Source organism: Lithobates pipiens, unplaced genomic scaffold, assembly GCF_037356315.1.
Source record: "Lithobates pipiens isolate NorthernLeopardFrog02 unplaced genomic scaffold, aLitPip1_a1.2 Scaffold_18, whole genome shotgun sequence".
Taxonomy (NCBI): Eukaryota; Metazoa; Chordata; class Amphibia; order Anura; family Ranidae; genus Lithobates; species Lithobates pipiens.
The window spans coordinates 634,852,046-634,876,082 of NW_027507758.1; the positions used below are offsets into that span (position 1 = coordinate 634,852,046).

At 47.1% G+C, this 24,037-nt stretch overlaps 2 protein-coding genes across 3 annotated transcripts in view; one reads left to right on the forward strand and one right to left on the reverse strand.

Moving 5' to 3' along the window:
• Positions 1-7,089, forward strand: part of LOC143989530 (uncharacterized) — a 35,609-nt gene extending 28,520 nt beyond the window's left edge. For both annotated transcript variants that reach the window (XM_077489661.1, XM_077489662.1), the window contains one exon: positions 3,896-7,089. In XM_077489661.1, coding sequence (XP_077345787.1) covers positions 3,896-6,786 — 2,891 coding nt within the window. In that variant the 3' untranslated portion in view covers positions 6,787-7,089. The remainder of the gene's footprint in view (positions 1-3,895) is intronic.
• Positions 1-24,037, reverse strand: part of LOC143989634 (uncharacterized) — a 566,499-nt gene that overhangs the window by 67,128 nt on the left and 475,334 nt on the right. The gene's annotated exons all lie outside the window — the stretch shown is intronic.

The window sequence follows — 24,037 nt, forward strand, 5'->3', positions numbered from 1 at the left end:
CCAGGGCCGGATTAACATAGGGGCTATTGGAGCTGCAGCTCCAGGCCCCTTACATCAAGATAGTGCCATTTGCCCCAAACAAAAACAAAAAAAACTATCGACTTTGAGGGTCGTGGCTTGGCCACCAGGGGACACAAAGACCCCAAATCTGGGGGGTAGCTGAAGACCTACCCCACCACTGATCAAAATGTGGGGCTCCTATCATCTATGGTTCCGGAGATATGGGGCTCCTTGCACAGCCTGTCAGAAGCTACATACAGAGCGGCCAGTTTAAATACAAGGTGGCACTCTCTGTTTGCAGCAGACTGAGAGGATGAGCTCACAGAGCCTCTCCTCGCTTCTTGTCAGAGGCACTGAGCTCAATGGACAGCTTGGAGCCTGCAGAGTATGACAGGCAGCACCGCCCCTCAAACTCGCCTATTGATTTCCATGGGGCCACTCTGCAACTACAAGCCAAACTCGCTTGCAGTAGCAGCACAAGTCCAACAATGTAAAAATGGCATTCAGCGATTGTAAAAAAAAAAAGAAAGAAAGAAACCAGCAGGCGGCAGGAGCACCTCATGAACACCTGTCAGCAGCTGTTATACCACTCTTTGAAACGCAATCCACAACAGTTCACTTTTCAGAGGGCAGTAAGCATTACCGCAAATGTGAAAGAAACTTGAAACACATCATCCATTTCACACTCCCCACCAACCAGGTCACTCCCCAGACACTTCCCATGTTAGCCACCTCCCTTCAACTTATATCACAGGGGACCATTTCCCAACCTGCAGATGGCAGACCCTACTGCAAAATATATCACTCCCAGTTACTCCCCCCACCCGCTGATTTGATATCCCTCCATGACCACCTCACACCCCCCTGCTGACAGACCTCTCTCCCCAGCCTGTCCCCACACACCCTCTCACCTGTGGATGGGGGAATCACTCCCGCAGTATTATTGTGTTCTGCCAGTGGGGAGCCTACCCACACAGTGCAATGATCAGCATTGTCAACTATAGATAGCAGCACTGATTGTTTTGGGAAAACCCTGACAGGCTGGTTGTACTCCAGTTGATTAATAGATTGATTTGTGTACAACCAGCTAGCCCATACATAGATCAACTATGGCTGGTCTCTGCTTAATTGGCTTAATTTCAATCCATGTATGGCCCGCTTAACCACTACACAGTCCTTAAACATCCTTCCACAAACCTTTACATTTTCCTTCCCAGATTTCTTCATCCTCCTCACCTGTACACAGTGCCCACTGTCATACCCCCACACTCCTCTCTTATACATAGTGCCTACTGTCATACCCCCCACACTCCTCGCTTATACATAGTGCCCACTGTCATACCCCCCACACTCCTCTCCTGTACATTCTTTCCCCATCATACCCTCCTCACTCCTCTCCTGTGCATACTGCTCATGGTCGTACCCTCCACACTCCTCTCCTATACATAGTGCTCACTGTCATACCCTCCCCACTCCACTCCCGTACATACTGCTCACTGTTATACCCTCCACACTCCTCTCCTGTACATACCGCTCATGGTCATACCCTCCACACTCCTCTTCTGTACATACTGCTCATGGTCATACCCTCCACACTTTTCTCCTATACATAGTGCCAACTGTCATACCCTCCACACTCCTCTCCTGTACATACTGCTCATGGTCATATCCTCCACACTTCTCTCCTATACATAGTGCCAACTGTCATACCCTCCACACTCCTCTCCTGTACATAGTGCCCACTATCATACCCTCCACACTCCTCTCCTGTACATAGTGCCCACTATCATACCCTCCACCCTCCTCTCCTATACATAGTGCCCACTGTCATACCCTCCACCCTCCTCTCCTATACATAGTGCCCACTGTCATACCCTCCATACTCCTTTCCTATACATAGTGCCCACTGTCATACCCTCCACACGCCTCTCCTGTACATACTGCCCACTGTCATACCCTCCACACGCCTCTCCTGTACATACTGCCCCATCATACCCTTCACACTCCTCTCCTGTACATACTGCCAACTTTCTTTCTTGCCGCACTCCTCTCCTGTACATACATCCCACTGTCATATCCCCCACCCTCATCTTATGTACATAGTGCCCACTGTTAGACCCTTAACATTCCTCTCCCTCACCTGCGCATACTTCCCACTTTTATACCATCCATACTCCTCCCTTATGCCTCTTACCCACAAAAATAGTTCTTTAACCTCCCTAGTGGTAATCCTGAGTCTGGCTCGGGCTGGGATTTCAGTACCACGAGTGGTAACCCCGAGCTAGACTCGGGATCGCATCGCTGGTTACTTACCTTGTCCCCTGGATCCAGCGATGTCCTCCACGCTGTGTGAGCGAGCCGTCCTCCGCTCGATTCACACAGTGCCCGAGTGCCGCCGAGCTCCGTCCCCTGCGACGTTACAACACACGGGAGCGGAGAACGGCGCCAAATTCAAAAAAGTAAAAATACACAAAACACATACAGTACTGTACTCTTACAGATTACAGTACTGTATTAAAAATTACACACCCCCTTTGTCCCTAGTGGTCTGTGCAGTGCCCTGCATGCACTTTTATATTATAAATACTGTTTTTTCTGCCTGGAATTTGGAGATTGTCCATAGCAACCAAAAAGTGTCCCTTTATGTCAAAAGTGATTTTAGACCAACTAGAAAACAGCGATTATAAATTAGAATCACTCGCAGACTTGAGCGATAGCGATTTGTGGGGGGGATCCGTCATAAAACACTAAATCTAATGACGGTGACAATTCTGCAACTGAGCAAATTTCTGTGTTTTTGGATTTGATTACATTATTGAATCATTTTTATTATTATTATCATTATTTATTATATTATACATTTTATCATACCCGGGATGTCTGCTAGACTCTGGTTTGAACAGATTTAAGTGAGTTATTCCTAAGAATTACAGGCCTACAATATAAAACGCCAAATTTCCATGCAAAATAATTGTACCGCTTTCAGCACCTAAAATCTGAACTAATCATACCGCCAGGGAGGTTCAAATTATATTGAATATCCTCAATGTTACCAGCTCTAGAATGGGCACACTTCTGCACACTTCTGTTAGTTCAACCAAAGGAAATCCTCTCAGTCCTCATATTTGTTCTGCCCATTATTAGTTTGTGATTACTACTGTGATATATAGAGGAACATGGGGGGTGTCAGCTTCTCTAAATATACCACTGGAAAAAAAAAAAAAAAGTGTCCCTGAAAATATTTTTTTAAATGTTGGCAACTATGCACTTGGGCACTGCCCAATGGCCACCTGGTCAGTAGCGGGCCCCATGAAGAGATCCTGTGATATTAAAGCTGTAGTAAGCTTTGCTAATATTACTACTTTTTAGAGGCCCAGAGGTAGGTTATGCCATAATGTACAAGAATGCCCAGCATATTAGGATACACTTACCTGTCAGACTGAGCCCTCCAGCACTGCGATCAGTCTGGCGGGTCATAGGGGCTTCCATCTTCACCCGGTCTTCTTCAGTCACTTGCCTTGGCCGGGCTGCGTTGCTGTCACTCCCACACATGTTCTCCGTCTCTCATCCTCCCTCCCTTATTTATTTTTATAAAAAGCCCCACCAAAATCCTCAGCACCAGACACATGATGATCTTAATCCGGCCCTGTACTCGTCCTATAATCCCCTCATCACTGTCACTCCTATAAAAGACAGTTCTCATTGTTTCCTCACTCTCTGACTAAGGTCCATGAATAAAGAAATGATCTGGTAGGAGATAGAACCCATTTACTAGTTACCTTGAGGGGGGAATTGTAAGATCCTCAGAGACAAAGCTGCCTGATGTGGGTGGAGTCCTGGTTTAGGGGAACCAATCAGCTCATGTCTAGTAATAATCTTTGTATTTCTATTTTAGTAGATGGACGGGAGATGAGGAAAACCTCAGAGGATTGTCTCACTTTGTCTCCAGACTGTAAAGTAGAAGATGAGGACATCACACAGTATAGTCCAGGAGAAAACCCGACTACCTCAAATGTCCATCCGGCACCACACAGTGTAGATGGACCATCGTATTCCTCTTATCCTGAGGAACCTCCGACTGTGCGGGACAGTGCCAGACCATCGTATTCCTCTTGTCCTGAGCAACCTCCGACTGTGCGGGACAGTGCCGGACCATCGTATTCCTCTTATCCTGAGGAACCTCAGACTGTGCGGGACGGTGCCGGACCATCGTATTCCTCTTATCCTGAGGAACCTCAGACTGTGCGGGACGGTGCCGGACCATCGTATTCCTCTTGTCCTGAGGAACCTCCGACTGTGCGGGACGGTGCCGGACCATCGTATTCCTCTTGTCCTGAGGAACCTCCGTCTGTGCGGGACGGTGCCGGACCATCGTATTCCTCTTGTCCTGAGGAACCTCCGACTGTGCGGGACGGTGCCGGACCATCGTATTCTTCTTGTCCTGAGGAACCTCAGACTGTGCGGGGCGGTGCCGGACCATCGTATTCCTCTTATCCTGAGGAACCTCAGACTGTGCGGGACGGTGCCGGACCATCGTATTCCTCTTATCCTGAGGAACCTCAGACTGTGCGGGACGGTGCCGGACCATCGTATTCCTCTTGTCCTGAGGAACCTCAGACTGTGCGGGACGGTGCCGGACCATCGTATTCCTCTTGTCCTGAGGAACCTCCGACTGTGCGGGACGGTGCCGGACCATCGTATTCCTCTTATCCTGAGGAACCTCAGACTGTGCGGGACGGTGCCGGACCATCGTATTCCTCTTATCCTGAGGAACCTCAGACTGTGCGGGACGGTGCCGGACCATCGTATTCCTCTTATCCTGAGGAACCTCAGACTGTGCGGGACGGTGCCGGACCATCGTATTCCTCTTGTCCTGAGGAACCTCAGACTGTGCGGGACGGTGCCGGACCATCGTATTCCTCTTGTCCTGAGGAACCTCAGACTGTGCGGGACGGTGCCGGACCATCGTATTCCTCTTATCCTGAGGAACCTCAGACTGTGCGGGACGGTGCCGGACCATCGTATTCCTCTTATCCTGAGGAACCTCAGACTGTGCCCGACGGGGCCGTCCTTCCAACAGATAAGAGGTTTTCCTGTACTGAGTGCGGGAAGGGTTTCCATTTTAAATCCAATCTTGATGTGCATAAAAGATCTCATACGGTGGAGAATCGGTATTCCTGTGCTGAGTGCGGGAAGTGTTTTCTTTTTAGATCACAACTTAATGACCATAAAATATCTCATACGGGGAAAAAAACATATCCCTGTTCTGAGTGTGGGAAATCTTTTTCACAGACCTCATACCTTTACACCCATCAAAGATTGCACAAGGGGGAGAGTCCATATTCCTGTCCTGAGTGTGGGAAATCTTTTTCATGCAAGTCCAGTCTTACCAAACATCAGAGATCTCACACAGGGGAGAAGCCGTATTCCTGTTCTGAGTGTGGGAAATCTTTTTCATACAAGTCCAGTCTTAACACACATCAGAGATCTCACACAGGGGAAAACCCTTACTGCTGTCCTGAGTGTGGGAAATCTTTTTCAGCAAAGTCTGATCTTTGCAGACATCAGAGATCTCACACAGGGGAGAAGCCGTATTCCTGTCCTGAGTGCGGGAAATGTTTTTCAGACAATTCCCATCTTTCCGCACATCAGAGATCTCACACTGGTGAAAAGCTGTATTCCTGTCCTGAGTGCGGGAAATGTTTTTCAGACAATTCCCATCTTTCCGTACATCAGAGATCTCATACTGGTGAAAAGCTGTATTCCTGTCCTGAGTGCGAGAAGAGTTTCCTTTGTAAATCCAAACTCGATGAGCATAAAAGATCGCACACAGGAGAAAAGCCGTATTCCTGTTCTGAGTGTGGGAAATGTTTTTCACGGAAGTCCATTCTTTACAGACATCAGAGATCTCACACAGGGGAAAACCCTTACTGCTGTCCTGAGTGTGGGAAATCTTTTTCAGCAAAGTCTGATCTTTGCAGACATCAGAGATCTCACACAGGGGAGAAGCCGTATTCATGTCCAGAGTGCAGGAAAAGTTTTTCATCGCATTCCTATCTTTACGTACATCAGAGATCTCACACAGGGGAGAACCCTTACTGCTGTCCTGAGTGTGGGAAATCTTTTTCAGCAAAGTCTCATCTTTGCAGACATCAGAGATCTCACACAGGGGAGAAGCCGTATTCATGTCCAGAGTGCAGGAAAAGTTTTTCATCGCAGGCCTATCTTTACGTACATCAGAGATCTCACACAGGGGAGAAGCCGTATTCCTGTCTTACGTGTGGGAAATGTTTTGCTCATAAATCAGTCCTTGTCCCACATCAGAGATCTCACACAGGGGAGAAGCCGCATTCCTGTCCTGAGTGCGGGAAATGTTTTTCACGGACGTCCATTCTTTACAGACATCAGAGATCTCACACGGGGGAGAAGCCGCATTCCTGTCCTGAGTGTGGGAAATGTTTTTCACGGAAGTCCATTCTGTACACACATCAGAAATCTCACACGAGGGAGAAGCCATATTCCTGTCCTGACTGCGGGAAATGTTTCTCACAGACGTCTGATCTTTACGAACATCAAAAATTTCACACAGGGGAGAAGCCTTATTCCTGTCCTGAGTGCGGTAAATGTTTTTCACAGAAGTCTGATCTTTCCAGACATCAGAGATCTCACACGGGGGAGAAGCCACATTCCTGTCCTGAGTGCAGGAAATGTTTTTCAGTTAAGTCCAGTCTTTCCAGACATCAGAGACTGCACATGAGGGAAAAGCCGCATTCCTGTCCTGAGTGAGGGAATTGTTCCTCACTGAAGTCCTGTCTTCCTGTATATCAGGGATCCCACACAACCCTTGAGGTGTATTAGTGCCTTTAGTGTGGGAAATGTTTTGTATATGAATGTTCCTGGACATCACAGCTCTCATGTGGGGAAGAAGCACACCCTGATATACACCTCAGATATACTCCATGGCTGATCTTCATCATGTAAGAAACAGTTGATAAGGAGATCAGAGATCACCAAAGACATGGATGAAGTGTTGTACCGTGTTGGCCATTGATAGCAGTAGAAAAATAAAAATGGAGTCATTACCTTTCATTGGCTGCGTACATTTTGTGGTGTAAGATTTTGTAAGCATTTAAAGGTCAATTTTTAAAATCATTTTTAGACAAATGTTACACGCATTAATCGGGCCATTATGAATTTATATATTCATGCTCAATTCCTTATTAACATAACTAACCTCCAGCAGCTGGATCAACTTCTCCCCCCAGACAATTAAGATAAAACAGAAATCTATATTCCCAGCGCTATAAACCTCCAACGATAAATAATCAAATAATAATCTCCATTAGCTGTCATATATCCTCCAACAAATTGTCTGATGCCGCGTACACACGATCGGAATTATCGTTGGAAAAAGCTCTGATGGTTTTCCCAATGGAATTCCGCTCAAGCTGTCTTGCCTACACACGGGTCACATCAAATTCCGATCATTTATAACGCAGTGACGTACAACACGTACGACGTGATTAGAAAAAGGAAGTTCAATAGCCAATAGCTTCCGTCTCATAGTTGAATCTGAGCATGCGTGATTTTTGGCGTGTCAGAATTGCATACACACGCTCGGAATTACCGATAGAAAGTTTTTCCGTCTGGAAAATTGAGAACATGCTATCAATTTTTGGCTGGAGGAAATTCGCACAGCTAAATTCCGATGGACCGTACACACGGTCGCATTTTCCGATGAAAAGCTCTCATCTGTCTTTTTCTGTCCGGAATTCCGATCGTGTGTACGCGGTGTGGCAGCATGCAGGTAAAATCACCTGGTTGTATTCAGGATGGTAAATATGTGTGTCCTAGATTCAGGCTTTATGCAGACTTTTACAATTAGAGGGGAAGAGTTAATGAGCCCAGCTGAAGTAAGTGGGCTCATTAAGGCCTCTACAAAAAACCCCAGCATGCATAGGGAGATGCTCCCATCCTGGAACCAGTTTTGTGTGTATAGACTGGGGAGTCTGAGATCTGTTCTGTGCGGTGAGTTAACGCCTGTGTGGCAAACCCCTACAATAGAGACAGGGACTGGGGCAGCACAAGGCTGCACCCAGTTGTTAGACAGGGAGTCTACGTGTGTAGTTAGAGGTCAAGCTGACCAGGATTTATTTTCTTGTTTTATTTTGTTTGGCTGTTATATGTACCACTGCATGTAGCCTAAATAAACCGGATCTTTTGTTTTTTGCACCTACACCGCTGTCTGCTGTGCCTGACTTTGTGTTGTGAACCCATCCAGGGGGTCACACACACCCGCTACCGAGCGAACCCCTCACAGCGGCATGAGTGTCCATAAAATGGTGCACTCCAAATCATCCATTGTCCCAGTGCAAATATCTCTTCCAATCACTCGCCAACACCTCCGTGAAATATACTCAAATATAAATTGAACTGTCGGCAAATGATCAGACCGTTATCAATGAATGGGTCATATCAAGCACGATGTCCTGCAGAACATTGGCCTCCAGGTGTATCCCTCCTTCATCCAGATATATAAGTCATATAGTCCTCTCTCCTTTAATTTCTTCCAAGAAGGATTATAAAAAAAAAAGAACCGGATTTCATAGGGTAGTATTTTAAGCAATAAAAATGCTAAGTATAGAATTATGCTTACATAATTGATAAATGCAATATCCCAAATAACCATAAAATTAGCCGGATGGGCCACCGATTCTCCCCATCAATCACACACTACTGTGTAGGACTCGCATGCAGATGGACTCTCACCAGACAATGCAACCCTCGGATCTCCTAGGATCATACAGGGCATGTTGTTATAAACCATAGTCGCCACATATCCTTCTCAGTCCCCGGAATTGGTATTCAGACCACCATAGGCACGTCAGATAGCTCCAGAGAGTATTATAAAGAAGGCAAAACGCATGGGATTCTCATTTATGTAGAGTGAGGGTTTTCAGGGGTAATCTGGTAAAATGTGTAAAAACTTACTTTCAGTTTTAAAAGGTGCCACAGTCACCCACCTGGCTCTCCAAAACTCCCCACCTGTCCTCCATTCCCCACATTTTGAAGCCCTCCACCATTGCATTCCCTGGTCGTGAAGACCTCAGTAGGAGGCAGATCACTGGCACTAAGATTATGTGGTCTGTGTGTGGGCGCCAGGGAGCTGCCTCCTACTGAGGGCTTCACCACCTCCTCCCCAGCAATCTGCCTCCCCACTGAGCCTGCATGTGGATTCACTACATGGTTGTCGCCACGCGTCACTCTCCCTTGTCTTGGTGGGCATGGTACCCTGTGTGTGGCCAAAGCAGAGGGAGCAGGGCTGGTTCTCAAGGCAACCAGACACTAGACCTTGTGTTGCCTGGCGATGGTATAATGTCCAGCACTGGAGATAAATACTGGAGCGGGGCCCAGGCACCCTCAGTCTCCCTGCTCGCTCTCCCCTCATTCTGCTAACATGCTGTGAAAGGTCCTGTGCTATGGACAGCCCCTTTGATTGATTGGACTCGAGTTGGCTGACACCTCACTCCAATTAGCTCTTGGAGATCTCATTAGTGTAGGGGTTCACATACTTTTCCCACCTGCACTGTGAATGTTTACATGGTATGTTCAATAAAAACATGGTAGCATTTAATTCTTTGTGTGTTATTAGTTTAAGCAGACTGTGATTGTCTATTTTTGTGACTTACATGAAGATCAGATCACATTTTTTTATTGCAACTGTATATGTTACTGAAGATGTTTTGTCCTCTTTGTCCTCAGCCTTGGTGGCGTTAGAAGTTTTCTTCCCAGAGTGGGAGAAAATGCGATAGATCACCCTCCCCCAGCCCCGGGCCCTCTAACAAGGGAGCAGTGGGGAGCTTGATTCACCATCAGGGGACCGGGAAGAGGGACAGACTGATGATTCTTCTTCTGAGGAATCGGCTGTAGAAGAACCCTTTTCAGCCTCGCAAATCTGAAAAATTGCTGGTGCAATCCCTTACAGAAATGGTCCATTCTGTGTTCAAACTGCCCTTAACTGAGTCAGCTGAATTGTCCCAATGACAATTGCATTTTGAAAAATGTGGGTTATTAGGGAAACAAAGATTGGTGATCAAGCATCAGTGGAGACACCTTTTTCCCATATTAACTTTTACAGGAGAGAATTTCCCTTCCTAGGGGTAGATTTCCTCTCGCTTCCTGTTGTCTCCCTCCCTTTCTAATTAAGAGTCATTTGTAAGTCGGATGTTTGAAAATAGGGGGCCGTCTGTATATACTATACGGCCTGCCCTATACACTCTGTGGAAAATTGGGCCTTAGGTGTTGGTGGTACCAGAACACAACTCCATGGGTTTCTGGGGACTGCAAATGATCCCTTGAAGACTTTTGCTGATGCGGAGTGTTATCCTCCACCTCCATGCTGACACAATCCTCCTCCTCCTCTTCTTCCTGTGTGATCGGCCGGCCTGCAGGAATACTAGTATCTGGATAAAGGGGGCCTTGAGAGGTAAGGATGTCGTCCTCCTCTTCCTCCCGCTGTTCTGCCTCAAGTGCCCTGTCCATTATTCCACGAAGACTGTGCTCCAACAGGAAGACAAGAGGTACAGTATCACTGATGCATGCACTGTCACTGCTCACCATCCTTGTGGCCTCCTCAAATGGTGACAGGACAGTGCATGCATCCTTGATCAGTAGCCACTGGCATGGCAAAAAAAAAAGCCAAGCTCTCCTGACCCTGTCCTGGTACCATATTCACACAGGGTCATTGATGGCCCTCTGCTGCGCGTGCAGCCGCTGCAGCATTGTCAATGTTGAGTTCCACCTGGTGGGCATGTCACAAATGAGGCGGTTCTTGGGCAGGTTGCATTCACTTTGAATGTCAGCCAGCCGAGCATTGGCATTATGACCGGCAGAAATTACTACTTTCCTGGCCTGCCTAAGGAGATCCTGTAAGCCAGGGTACCTGCTCAAGAACCACTGCACCACCAAATTCAGGACGTGAGCCAAATATGTAACATGGGTCAAGTGTCCCTGTTGGGAGAGCGGTGAGGAGGTTGGTGCCATTGTCGCATACAGCCATTCCTGGCTTAAGCTGGCATGGTGTCAACCACCTCTGAGCCTTCCCCTGCAGAGCTGACAGAATTTCTGGCCCAGTGTGGCTCCTGTCCCCTAAGCAGACCAACTCAAGCACTGCATGATATATTTTTGTCTGAGTGCTTGCGTAGCCCTTTGAACGCCTACAGAGCACTGCTTGTTCAGAGGAGAAATCTGCAGAGGAAGAATAAGAGGAGGGGGTGGAGGAGAGAGCTGTGGCAGAATCAACACTAGTATTTTGGAGGTGCGGTGGCAGAACAAGCTCCAGCAATACTGAACCCTGTCCTGCATCCTTCCCAGCTGCCAACAGAGGTACCCAGTGTGCCGTGAAAGAAAGGTAACATCCCTGTCCATGCCTGCTGGACCATAAGTCAGCAGTAATATGCACCTTACTGCTGATGCCCTGTCCAACGTGGCCAAGACATTGCCTTCCACATGCTGGTAGAGATCCAGAATGGCCTTCCATGAAAAGAAATGGAATTCGGGAACCTGCCACTGAGGTACCGCACATTCCACAAATTCACGAAAGGGGGCAGAGTCTACCACCTGAAAAGGCAGAAGTTGTAGTGCTAGCAATTTGGCCAAGATAGCATTCAGACGCTGAACATGTGGATGGCTGGGACTGAATTTCTTTTGATAGTTTAGCAACTGGGGTAGGGAAATTTGCCTGCTAAAATCCGATGTTGGTGTACCGCTAGCAGATTGGCCGCAATTACTTGGGACACCTATTTGTATACCATCATTCCTCTTAGTGCAGGTTTCTGAGAGGACTGGAGATATAGTGGGGTTGGAGATCCCAGATGATGAGGAACAAAGAGAGGTCTGTCCGCCTTGTTCTTTGATGTGGGTCTTTTAAGTGCTGTTGCCAACGGACTGCATGGGAGGTCGTCATATGTCTGGTCAAGCACTTGCTGCCTAAGTGGCTGCTGTTTTGGCCATGCTTGATATGCTTCACACATATGTTTCAAACAGCAACGGTGCAATCTGCTGCACACGTGTCAAAAAAGGCCCACACCAAAGAACTTTTCAAAATATGTGGGGAGTCAGCAGCGCCTGCACCTGCTTAGCTCTGCGGTGTGATGCAATAGGGTGGCTGCCCTTAAGCGGCCCACTGGAGGGCATCCTGCCTCGTTGGAGATGTGCCTGTGCCTCCTCCTCCTCCTTTCATCTATCAGGCACCCAAGTAGAGTCAGTGACCTCATCATCCCCTCCCTCCTCATCAGAGGAGCCAACTTGGCAATATGGTGCAGCTCGGGGAACATGAATGCCAGTTCTTGACCTTCTTGGGCACCCCCTCTCTCTAGGCTCACGTTACTCCTTTCCTCAACCTGGGTACCATCATCGGAGCCTTCAAAACGCTGCGCATCCTCCTGCAGTATGTACCCGACACTGTGGTCGAATAGTTTGGGGGACTTCTGCATGTTGTGGCTCAATAAAACGGCCAGCTGCAGATAAAGGGACAAACGTGCCCCATGGCCACATGCTGGGGGTGCACACAACCACTTTCGACTGTGGACAAAGAGCCTGCTTGCCCTCTTTTAGTGGCCTGTGAGCATCCTTGGTGGCTTTCCTGGACATGATGTAAATTTTGTTTAGCAAAACCACACTACACTGTATTATGTACGGTGTACACCACCAGAAAAGTAGTAGAAAGTGCACTAGGGGTGCATGGTACTGTGTACGCCAACATAAATGTAATAACAACTATGGGTGTACTGTATGTTTTGTGTACTGTGTACATCACCAGAAAAGTAGTAGCAACTACACTAGGGGTGCACGGTACAATGTACACTAACAGAAGTGTAATAACAACTATGGGTGTACTGTGTACACCACCAGAATAGTAGCAACTGCATTATGGGTGCACAATACTGTGTAAACTGCCTGAAGTATATTAGAAAAAGTACACTAGGAAGAGCCTGCCGTCAGATATAACTGGATACAGTGGAGATATATATGAGACTGTCTGTATGTATGGGTGTGTATATATATATATATATATATATATACATTTTTTTTTTTAAATACATTGCAGCTAACTGAATAACCTGTCTGCCAGAAGTATATTAGAAAGAGTACACCAGGAATGGCTTGCAGTCAGATATAGCTAAACTGGATTCAGTGGATATACACTGCAGCTAATTGAATAACCTGCCTGCAGTCAGATATAGCTAAATTGTGTGTGTGCGTATGTGTATGTATATATATGTATATATATATATATATATATATATATATATATATATATATATACAGTGACTACAAGTAGTATTCAACCCCCTGCAGATTTAGCAGGTTTGATAAGATTCAAATAAGTTAGAGCCAAACTTTAAACAAGAGCAGGATTTATTAACAGATGCATAAATCTTACAAACCAAAAAGTTATGTTGCTCAGTTAAATTTTAATAAATTTTAAACATAAAAGTGTGGGTCAATTATTATTCAACCCCTAGGTTTAATATTTTGTGGAATAACCCTTGTTTGCAATTACAGCTAATAATCGTCTTTTATAAGACCTGATCAGGCCGGCACAGGTCTCTGGAGTTATCTTGGCCCACTCCTCCATGCAGATCTTCTCCAAGTTATCTAGGTTCTTTGGGTGTCTCATGTGGACTTTAATCTTGAGCTCCTTCCACAAGTTTTCAATTGGGTTAAGGTCAGGAGACAGACTAGGCCACTGCAACACCTTGATTTTTTCCCTCTTGAACCAGGCCTTGGTTTTCTTGGCTGTGTGCTTTGGGTCGTTGTCTTGTTGGAAGATGAAATGACGACCCATCTTAAGGTCCTTGATGGAGGAGCAGAGGTTCTTGGCCAAAATCTCCAGGTAGGCCGTGCTATCCATCTTCCCATGGATGCGGACCAGATGGCCAGGCCCCTTGGCTGAGAAGCTGCCCCACAGCATGATGCTGCCACCACCATGCTTGACTGTAGGGATGGTATTCTTTGGGTCGTATGCAGTGCCATCCGGTCTCCAAACGTCATGTGTGTGGTTGGCACCAAAGATCTCGATCTTGGTCTCATCAGACCAGAGAACCTTGAACCAGTCTGTCTCAGAGTCCTCCAAGTGATCATCAGCAAACTGTAGACGAGCCTTGACATGACGCTTTGAAAGTAAAGGTACCTTACGGGCTCGTCTGGAACGGAGACCATTGCGGTGGAGTACGTTACTTATGGTATTGACTGGAACCAATGTCCCCACTGCCATGAGATCTTCCCGGAGCTCCTTCCTTGTTGTCCTTGGGTTAGCCTTGACTCTTCGGACAAGCCTGGCCTCGGCACGGGAGGAAACTTTCAAAGGCTGTCCAGCCCGTGGAAGGCTAACAGTAGTTCCATAAGCCTTCCACTTCCGGATGATGCTCCCAACAGTGGAGACAGGTAGGCCCAACTCCTTGGAAAGGGTTTTGTACCCCTTGCCAGCCTTGTGACCCTCCACGATCTTGTCTCTGATGGCCTTGGAATGCTCCTTTGTCTTTCCCATGTTGACCATGTATGAGTGCTGTTCACAAGTTTGGGGAGGGTCTTAAATAGTCAGAAAAGGCTGGAAAAACAGATAATTAATCCAAACATGTGAAGCTCATTGTTCTTTGTGCCTGAACTACTTCTTAATACTTTAGGGGAACCAAACAGAATTCTGTTGAATTTAGGCGTTGAATAATAATTGACCCTCTGAATAAACTTTTCACTATTTAAAAAAAAATTAAACAAAGAAATAACATTCTTTTTTGCTGCAGTGCATTTCACACTTCCAGGCTGATCTACAGTCCAAATGTCACAATGCCAAGTTAATTCCGAATGTGTAAACCTGCTAAATCTGCAGGGGGTTGAATACTACTTGTAGGCACTGTATATGAGACTGTGTGTGTGTGTGTATACTGTGTGTATATATATATATATATATATATATATATATATATATATATATATATATATATATACACACACACACATGTAGCACTGACCCCCGAAGGAGCGGCTGATTTAATTGGGCTTAACGTTACCTTCTTGATCTCGTGTACGTCTAGGGGTTTCCCCGAGGTAGATGACTCAAAGAACTGCAGAAACTGACACTGGATCCACTTTTAGTATATTTGCCAACAAGTAGACAGAACAGTCTCTCAATTAAGGGTATAGGGTTAGATAGGAAGTTCAGGTGCTCTTGGAACTGCAAAAGATAGGAAGTCTCTCACAATAGAAATCCAGAGAACTACTGCTCACAACTGGATTCTCACAGCTAGTTTTTGAATAAAGCGAAGCCTCTGCCACAGTCTTGCATATAGAACACTTGAACAAAGTCTCTGCCACAGACTTGGACATAGAACACTTGTGAACAAAGTCTCTGCCACAGACTTGGATGTAGAACACTTGTGAATAAAGTCTCTGCCACAGACTTGAATGTAACTGAAGGATGTAGATAAATTTAGAGAGCTATCATACGGTACCAGTATCTCACATCCATCATGGGTTACAGGACAGCCAATTGAGACATTTCAGCACATGGACAATTGGACACTCCCCCTAACTTATAAATAGCCCCGATCCGGCGGCCATTTTACATTCTTTTGTATGTCACTATAGGGAGAGGTTGCTGTGTGGAGCAGGGAGAGACTGCAGTGAGACAAATCGCTATCTATTAGGTCCACAAAAGTCCTTTTAAGGACTGGTATGGTATAGGTGTAGTACAGTATATAGGGTTCAGTGCACTGCTGTGCTTGTGATTGCAGCAGCCTGTCTTTTGTCAGTGCAGGGAGGGACAGGACGCTGTGTGTAGCAGGGACAGTCAGTTTAATCACTAGTTATTACTATTAGGTCCACAAAGGTCCTTTTAAGGACTGGTATGGTATAGGTGTAGTACAGTATATAAGGTTCAGTGCACTGCTGTGCTTGTGATTGCAGCCGCCTGTCTTTTGTGAGTGCAGGGAGGGACAGGACGCTATGTGTAGCAGGGACAGTCAGTTTATTCATTAGCTATTACTATTAGGTCCACAAAGGTCCTTTTAAGGATTGGTATGGCATAGGTGTAGTATAGTATATAGGGTTGTGCACATATAATATACTTTCTTCCAAATATAGAAAGAATATTATACTTGACTGCTGCCCTATTCTGCAGCAGTCCTTTATCAGTATAGGGACTGAGTTACAGTCTGCTAATCACTAGCTACTAGTTCCACAAAGGTCCTTATAAGGACTGGTATAGGTCCACAATATATAGGGTTGTGGTGCACTACTGCTGACTGATGCCCTATTCTGCAGCAGTCCTTTATCAGTGTAGGGACTGAGGTACAGTCTGCTAATCACTAGCTACTAGTTCCACAAAGGTCCTTGTAAGGACTGGTATAGGTGTACTATTTGGTGTGCAGTATATAGTTGTGTAATACACGTATAAAATACTTGCACATATAGAAAGCATAGTATAGTGTGTTTCCACTGTGCAGCATTGTGACTGCTGAGCGGTTCTGCAGCGATACTACAAAGAGTGACAAACGCAATAATAAAAAAAAAGTATTATAACTGGTGTGATAGACCAGTGGCCCCCAAAAACAACAGATTGAAGCGGGTGTTATATACCTTCTTCCGCATACATACTGCACTTCTCTAGAGACTTTTGTCATAGGGTCATTTAAAAAATGACAGGCAGAGGAAGAAGCAGGCCCTTCCGTAGGGGTGGTAGGGGTAGGGCAGGAGCAACAGACTTGAGCCAAAGTGGCAAATTGCAGAAGGTGCGTGCGATTATGTCAAAGGACGCACCTGACTTGGTTGAGTGGCTCACTCAGCCTTACTCTTCTGCACCCTCCTCATCCTCTCGATCTGGGAGAGGATGAGGGAGGTAGCAACAACCGCCACTCAGCAGTCTGACGACAGTACCCAGATCAGCCCAAGGAGGAGGTTGGTCTCCACTGTTGCTGCCTACTCTGAGATCTCTAATTATAGCGGTGGGGAAGGTGATGTCGATGATGACGTGTCTAGTGATGTCACGTGGGTGCCCACAAGAGAGGAAGAGGAGGAGAGTTCAGAGGGAGATATGGACCAGCAGATAGGGAGGAGAAGCAGGAAGAACTTAGATTGCACCGGAGGGACAAAGCAGAATGCGAATGTATCGGTAGCCAATCAACCATGTACGGTCACATCTGGCGCTCCCAGGACGCCGGCACATGGCTCCGCAGTGTGGGCTTTTTTTAACGTGTCCGCTGCTGACAATAGTGTTGCCATCTGCAATCTTTGCAGTCAACGCATAAGTCACGGTAAGCCCAACACTCAGCTAGGGACGACCGCCTTAAGAAGGCACATGAGCTGCCATCACCGAGCCCAGTGGGAGCAACGGCACACACAAAGCCACACTCCAGGCTCTCACCGTCCAGCCTCGTCTTCTACTTCTCCTTCTCCTCTCTCCTCACAACTGTCCTCCACCTTCCATCACGCCATCCTCACATTTTTCTGCAAAAGGACAGGCTTCCATGGGCCAAATGTTAGAGCGTAAAAAAAATGATGTTGCCAGATAACCCTCTTGCCCAACGGTTGACGGCTGGCTTGTCAGAACTCATAGCCCGCCAACTACTGCCATATAAACTGGTGCACTCGGAGGCCTTTCGAAAATTTGTGGCCATTGGAACACTACAATAGAAGGTCCCAGGAAGGAAATATTTCTCACAGAAGGGCATCCCAGAGCTATATGGCCATGTTCAGCGGCAAGTGAATGTATCTCTGGCACACAGTGTCGGTGCCAAGATACATCTGACCACAGACACGTGGTCTAACAAACACGGGCAGGGAAGGTATATCACTTTTACTGCCCACTGGGTGAACCTTCATCCTCCTCCCTCTCCTCCTCGGCTGACTCCTCCTTTTCCGCTGCTAGCGTCTCTTCCGCTGCGCCGCCCAAGCTCCCCAGAACCTATTCGACATGCCAGGTGAGACGTTGCCATGCTGTGCTGCGTCTGTTGTGCCTGGAAGCCAAAAGCTACACTGGCCCAGCACTCCTTTCAGCTTTGCGTTCACAGGCAGATCAGTGGCTAACACCGCTCAATTTGATAGTTGGTAAAGTGGTGTGTGACAATGATGGCAATCTGCTTAGCGCATTGAAACAGGGCAAAATTACGCACGTGCCATGCATGGCACACGTCTTAAACTTGGTCGTTCAGCGATTCGTGGTCCAATACCCTGGGGTCCAGGACATCTTGCGGCAGGCAAGGAAAATCTCGGCCCATTTCAGAAGATCTTACACGGACATGGCTCACCTTGCTGACATTCAGCAGCGACACAATCTGCCGGTCAGACGTCTTATTTGCGATTGCCCGACGCGATGGAACTCAACCTTCTATATGCTTGATAGGCTGCTCCAGCAGAAACGTGCTGCACCCTCTTCTTCAATCTCTTCTATGTGCACCCCTAAAGACACTGCCACCAACACCACCACCACCATATACCTTCCGCTTGAGTCACAGGAATTATTTTCCGATCCATATCAAGACATTTCCGATGCGCAGCCACTCTTGTCATTGGATCAGGAAGAGATCTACCTGTATGAACTCTGCGGCAGAACAGGTTCTGGGGAGCTGGGGTTTTTTTCCCACGCCAGTGGCTGCTCATGCGCTAGGCATGCAGACTTCTGCGGCCATTTGATGAGATCACCAAACTGGTCAGTCGCAGCCATGGCGCCATCAGTGACATGGTACCTTATGCCTTCTTTATAGAGAGTGCATTGCGTCGTGTCATTGATCAAGCTGTGGAGGAGCAGGAGCAGGAAGATGAGGAAGTCGCAATGCTGGATGAATTCCCAGGGGGGGGGCTACTCTATCTGAGACAAGTCAACAACAGGAGTCTGAAGAGGAGTCAGAGGAGGATGATGCCGGGGCGGATGAGGAGGAGCAAGAAGAGCATGCTTTAAACCTTTCTGGGATCCCTGTTGTTGTGCGGGGATGGGGAGAGTAGAACGAGGAGGACGACATTATCTTGGATGATGAGCAGGAGCCAGGCCACCACAACGCTTCCAGTTTAGTGCAAATGGTTGCCTTCATGCTCCAGTGTTTCAACAGGGACCCCTGTATAAAAAGTATAAGGGTCAAGGACCAGTACTGGGTGGCAATGTACTTAGACCCCGTTACAAACACAAAATGGCGGAAATGTATCAGTGCTGCTGTCAGTGCTCTCTATCTTACAGTGCTGGGGTCAGTGCTCTCCATCACGGTGCTGGTGTCAGTGCTCTGTATCACGGTGCTGGTGGCACTTACACCCCCTTCCCGCCCAGGACAATTTTCAGCTTTCAGCACTCTCACACTTTGAATGAAAATTGTGCGGTGATGTAACACTACCCAAACTAAATTTTGTATAATTTTTTTTCTTTTGGTGCTATTTAATCACTGTTAAGATTTACATTTTTTGCTAAAAAAACAAAAATAAGTATTTTTTTCCTTCACTGATGTGCGCTGATGGAGCTGAACTGATGGGCACTGATAGGCCGCACTGATAGGTGGTACTAATGGGCACTGATGAGGCGGCACTGATGAGGAGGCACTAATATGCTGCACTGATATGCGCACTGATAAGCAATAATAGGTGGCACTGGTGGGCAATGATAGGTAGCATGGATAGGCGGTACTGATGGGCGACACTGATGAGCAGGCACTGAAAGGCAGCACTGACTGCCATCACTGATGGGCACTGATTGGTGTCACTGATGGGCACTACTGGGGCTGTACTGTAATCGGGGCACTGATGATCAGTGCCCCGATTACCTGTGTAGCACCCTGGGTTTTAGTAAGGGATGTTTTTTTACAAATTTACTTGCCAGGAGTAGTTACTCTGGTAAATTGCTAGAGATCCATTGATTTTTCCCTAAGTTTGGCCTTCTTGTACTTTTCTCTTCTATCAGTAGGCGGCCGGGCGCTTGGTGGTACTAGATATGAGAAGGACAACTCAAGATCAGGTTATGGGTATATGGGGTATCTCAGCCAATGGCCAGGGTTTTTTTTTTGAGTCCCATGGCCTGCTGGGAGAGCATTTATATTTGGATGGAGTCAGGTGATCAGTGTTCTGTGCCACCTAGATGGCTGTCTGGGTGGATGTGTGTCATATGCCCCGGGCTGCAAGACCAGAGATTGGGCCTATCTCAGGGGTGTCTGGCTGCTAGGCTGTGTGAGGGCCTATCCAGAAGCAAGAACCAGCACAGGGATGGGATTGCGGCTTGCAGTCCAACCAGAAGTGACGGTTCTGTCGGCCAGAGAACCTGTCAGTGGTCAGAGGTAGAAGGGAAGCTGTCGCCACAAAGGGCCCAACCACCGTATTGCCACGGACCAAAGTGAGTAACTGAAGAAAGTACATGAGCAGCATTCTCACCGAACAGGCACGGTGGAGAATTGGGAAACTTCAGGCGGTGATCAAGTCAGGGACCCAACCAGCAGAGGTGACACTTGCAGAGCAGCCTTGTGTCTCAAGCCAGGGACCATGTAGGCCAGTAGGGGCCTACTTAGAGGAGTATCTGGAGTGCCAAGCTAGGGACCCAGCAAGGAAGTGGGGTGACGCTTGAGGAAGATACCACCACAAATCTTGCAGGAGCTCAAGGGATTCAAAGTCAGTGAATCAGAGGGTCTAGTGAGAGACTGGGAGCTCAGAGTTGAAGAACTACAAGAGGCAGTTGTAGTGAAGTTGACGGAACTGTTATATTTGAGTTAAGAACTATTAAAGACTGTTGCCATTGGAGACAGCATTCCTGCATTTGCAGATGTGGCACCTTCCTGGAGCCTTTCCATACACAGCTGTCCTCCTATTGAAGTCTCAGTGTCTGCCAATTGAATCTGCAAACACTTAAGGGTGTACTGGCCCTAACTCTCTTTCCCCTCAACATATAAAAAGGACTGTTAAGAGAAATAAAATCTCTTTTACAGAAGTGTCCGGCGCCCAATAACTTTATGCACCTTGCACCCACTATGCCTCACAACCCACCTCATACAGAAGGATGTCAGCTATCTTTGGCCTGGAAAGATCTCATTAGACTGGACAAAGCCAGAGACCTTGCTACACCTGTACTGGTCTTCCCTGCGAGGAGATGCCGCTGATTGGCTCTCCTGAGCACACACTCTGTCATTGTGAGCCGAGGAGAGCTGATAAATTTCACTTCCTTGTTTACATGTGATCGGCTGTGATTGGACACAGCTGATCACATGAGTAAAGAGCTGCATCACTGGCTCTTTACCGAGATTGGGGTCACGCTGTGTCCTAGGAATACGACCTGACCATGATCGCCGAGCTTTGCGCCCCCATGGGCGCACGAGAGCAGCAGTTCTAGGGCACCGCCATATGACATCCCAGAACAGAGTACATTCAGCCCACTGTCATTTTACTATATTAAGGGTGGGAAGTAGTTAAGGTAAAGTCATGCTCTCTTATGCCGCGTACACGCGACCGGACTATTTGACAGCAAAGGTCAGACGGAACGAATCCGTCAGACAATTCAATCGTGTGAGGGCTCCATCAGACCTTTGCTGTCCAAAAATCTGACGGACTTTAGAAATAGAACATGTTTCAAATTTTTCCTCCGGACCCAGTTCCTATGGAGAAATCCGCTCGTCTGTATGCTGGTCCGGACGAAAACTGACACTAGGGCAGCTATTGGCTACTGGCTATGAACTTCCTTATTCTAGTCTGGTCGTACGTCATCACGTTCGAATCCGTTGGACTTTGGTGTGATTGTGTGTGGCCAAGTCCATTCATTCAGAAAGTACGTCGGAACTCCGCCGAAAGTCTGTCGGGAAGACAGCCGGACCTAGTCTGCCGGAAAGTCCGGTCATGTGTACGCGGCATTAGAAGACCCCTGTGTGTGCTCTCACACCTCATACCAAGAACAATTTTGTTCCTTATTAATATATCTTTTAGCCCTTGTACACACGGTCGGACATTCCGACCACAAAATCCATTGGATTTTTTCCGACGGATTTTGGCCGAAACTGGTGTTGCATACACACAGTCGGACAAAGTTGTCAGAAAATCCAATCGTTCGGAACGTGATGACGTTCGTTTGTTACGACGGGACTACGTTCAGGCTAGTAGCCAATAGCTTTGGTCTCCTAATTTGATCTGAGCATGCGTGGCACTTTGTCCAATCGGAATTCTCTACAAACGATCGGACAAAGTCCAATAGGATCATGTTGTCGGAAAATTTTATATCCAGCTCTCAAACATTGGTTGGTCGGACATTCCGATGGAAAAAGTCAGATGGAGCCCACACACGGTCGGATTATCCGACAACACGGTCCGATCGGACATTTTCTGTCGGAATTTCTGACCGTGTGTACAAGGGCTTAGAGTACCAGATTCTTGAAAGGTGTTTATTTATGAATTTTTCATAGAGTACCATATTCTGAAGTTGCTGCCTTTTCTGTCAGGCGTGTAACAAAGTTATCAATAAATTCTTCTTGTTTGCAGCATCCAAACACATATCTTTCATCAATGACATTTTTAGTAGGTTTGAAATAAGCTTCTAGGTCATCTAATATGGCTGTAACATTCTCTGGCTGCTCTGAAGTGAGGATCAGATTGTACCTATACACATGTAGCGCCCTGCTCCTGATGAGCAGACACTATTTTTGTTTTCAAATTTAATTATCTGAAGCTGCTGTTTGGCTCAGACTAATTTCTCTAAAAGTTCTGGTTTCTATACCAGTCCAGTTGGGTTGAACTGGTTCCCACCTGACTGTAGGTGTCGCTGTCACCGTTGGTGGGTGTGGAACAGCAGCAGGCTGGATGTATTGAATACCGCCTCTTGCTCCGAAATGGTTCAGTGGGTGTGGTTTTCCGTCTGTGCATTCTGGGAGAGGGTATTTAAGGTACAGACGCAATCTTCTTGGGTTTGTTTTCCGGGGTCCATGATCCCAACCCTAGGGCCCTCCTGGCCTGGGGTCTGTGTCGCATGGTCTTGCGCCTCGGGGCTGGCTGGCCTGAGGCTTCGCAGCTGAGAGTGTAGGCCCAGGAATGTCTTGGGGCCTGCTGATCCAGGGGTGGTCCTTTGCTGTCTCGTCTTTGGGAGAAGCCAAGGAAAGCTGGAGGATCCAAGTGAGAGGGACTTTTCCAGTGGAGGGCCGAGCGGAAGGCTGGTATCTCTGAAGGAGCCTGGAAACTCAGTTTGAGGACGCATCCCAGATCAATATCCTTACAGTATCGCCGGGTCGGCCGAAAGAAACTGGTACTGTATGGTAGTTCTTCCTAAAAACTCTCAAGAATCTCTAAGTTTGGTTAACAAGTCTGTGGCAGAGACTTTGTTGCGCATCTACTTTCAAGAACCACTAAGTTTAATTACCAAGTCTGTGGCAGAGACTTTGTTTGGCATATCATCGGCTGCTAGGTCAAGTGAGAGGGGCCTATCTGGTGACTGCTGGATCCAGTCTGTGGAGTTGTTTGTCCTCTGAATCTGACTGATACCTCTAACCCGCAATTACTAGGTGCCTGAACTCCCCTTATCCTCTAACCCTCTATTGAAGGACTGTGTCTTGTGTCTTTCTTTGGTGTTACCCCTAAATAAATCCTCAAAAAGGACCACGTGTCTGATATATTTTTATTTGGGCTACTTTCCAAGGGACCTCCCTAGGATGAGGAGGCGAGCAGAAGAGGGAACGGTATTCCTAAATAAAACCAGCAGCTCCTTCGGGGGTTAGTGCTACACACATGTCTGTAATCTCTGCTGTGATGATCAGATTGTACATATAGACGTCTGTATTCTCTGCTGTGATGATCAGATTGTACCTATACACACGTCTGTATTCTCTGACCATGACTCTTCTCAGAATTGCTGTCTGCAGTGCTGTGGGTTTCTCATACAACCCTGTAACCAGGGAATAATCCTCAAACTCAGCTCTGAACGTTTCTCAGTTGGTGCTCCAATCTCCCCCCATTGTCATCCCCTCAGGGGTAGGAATATAATTTATGGCAGCCATATAGTTAAGTCTCAAAATTCTCACATATCAGAAAAGGCACTTAA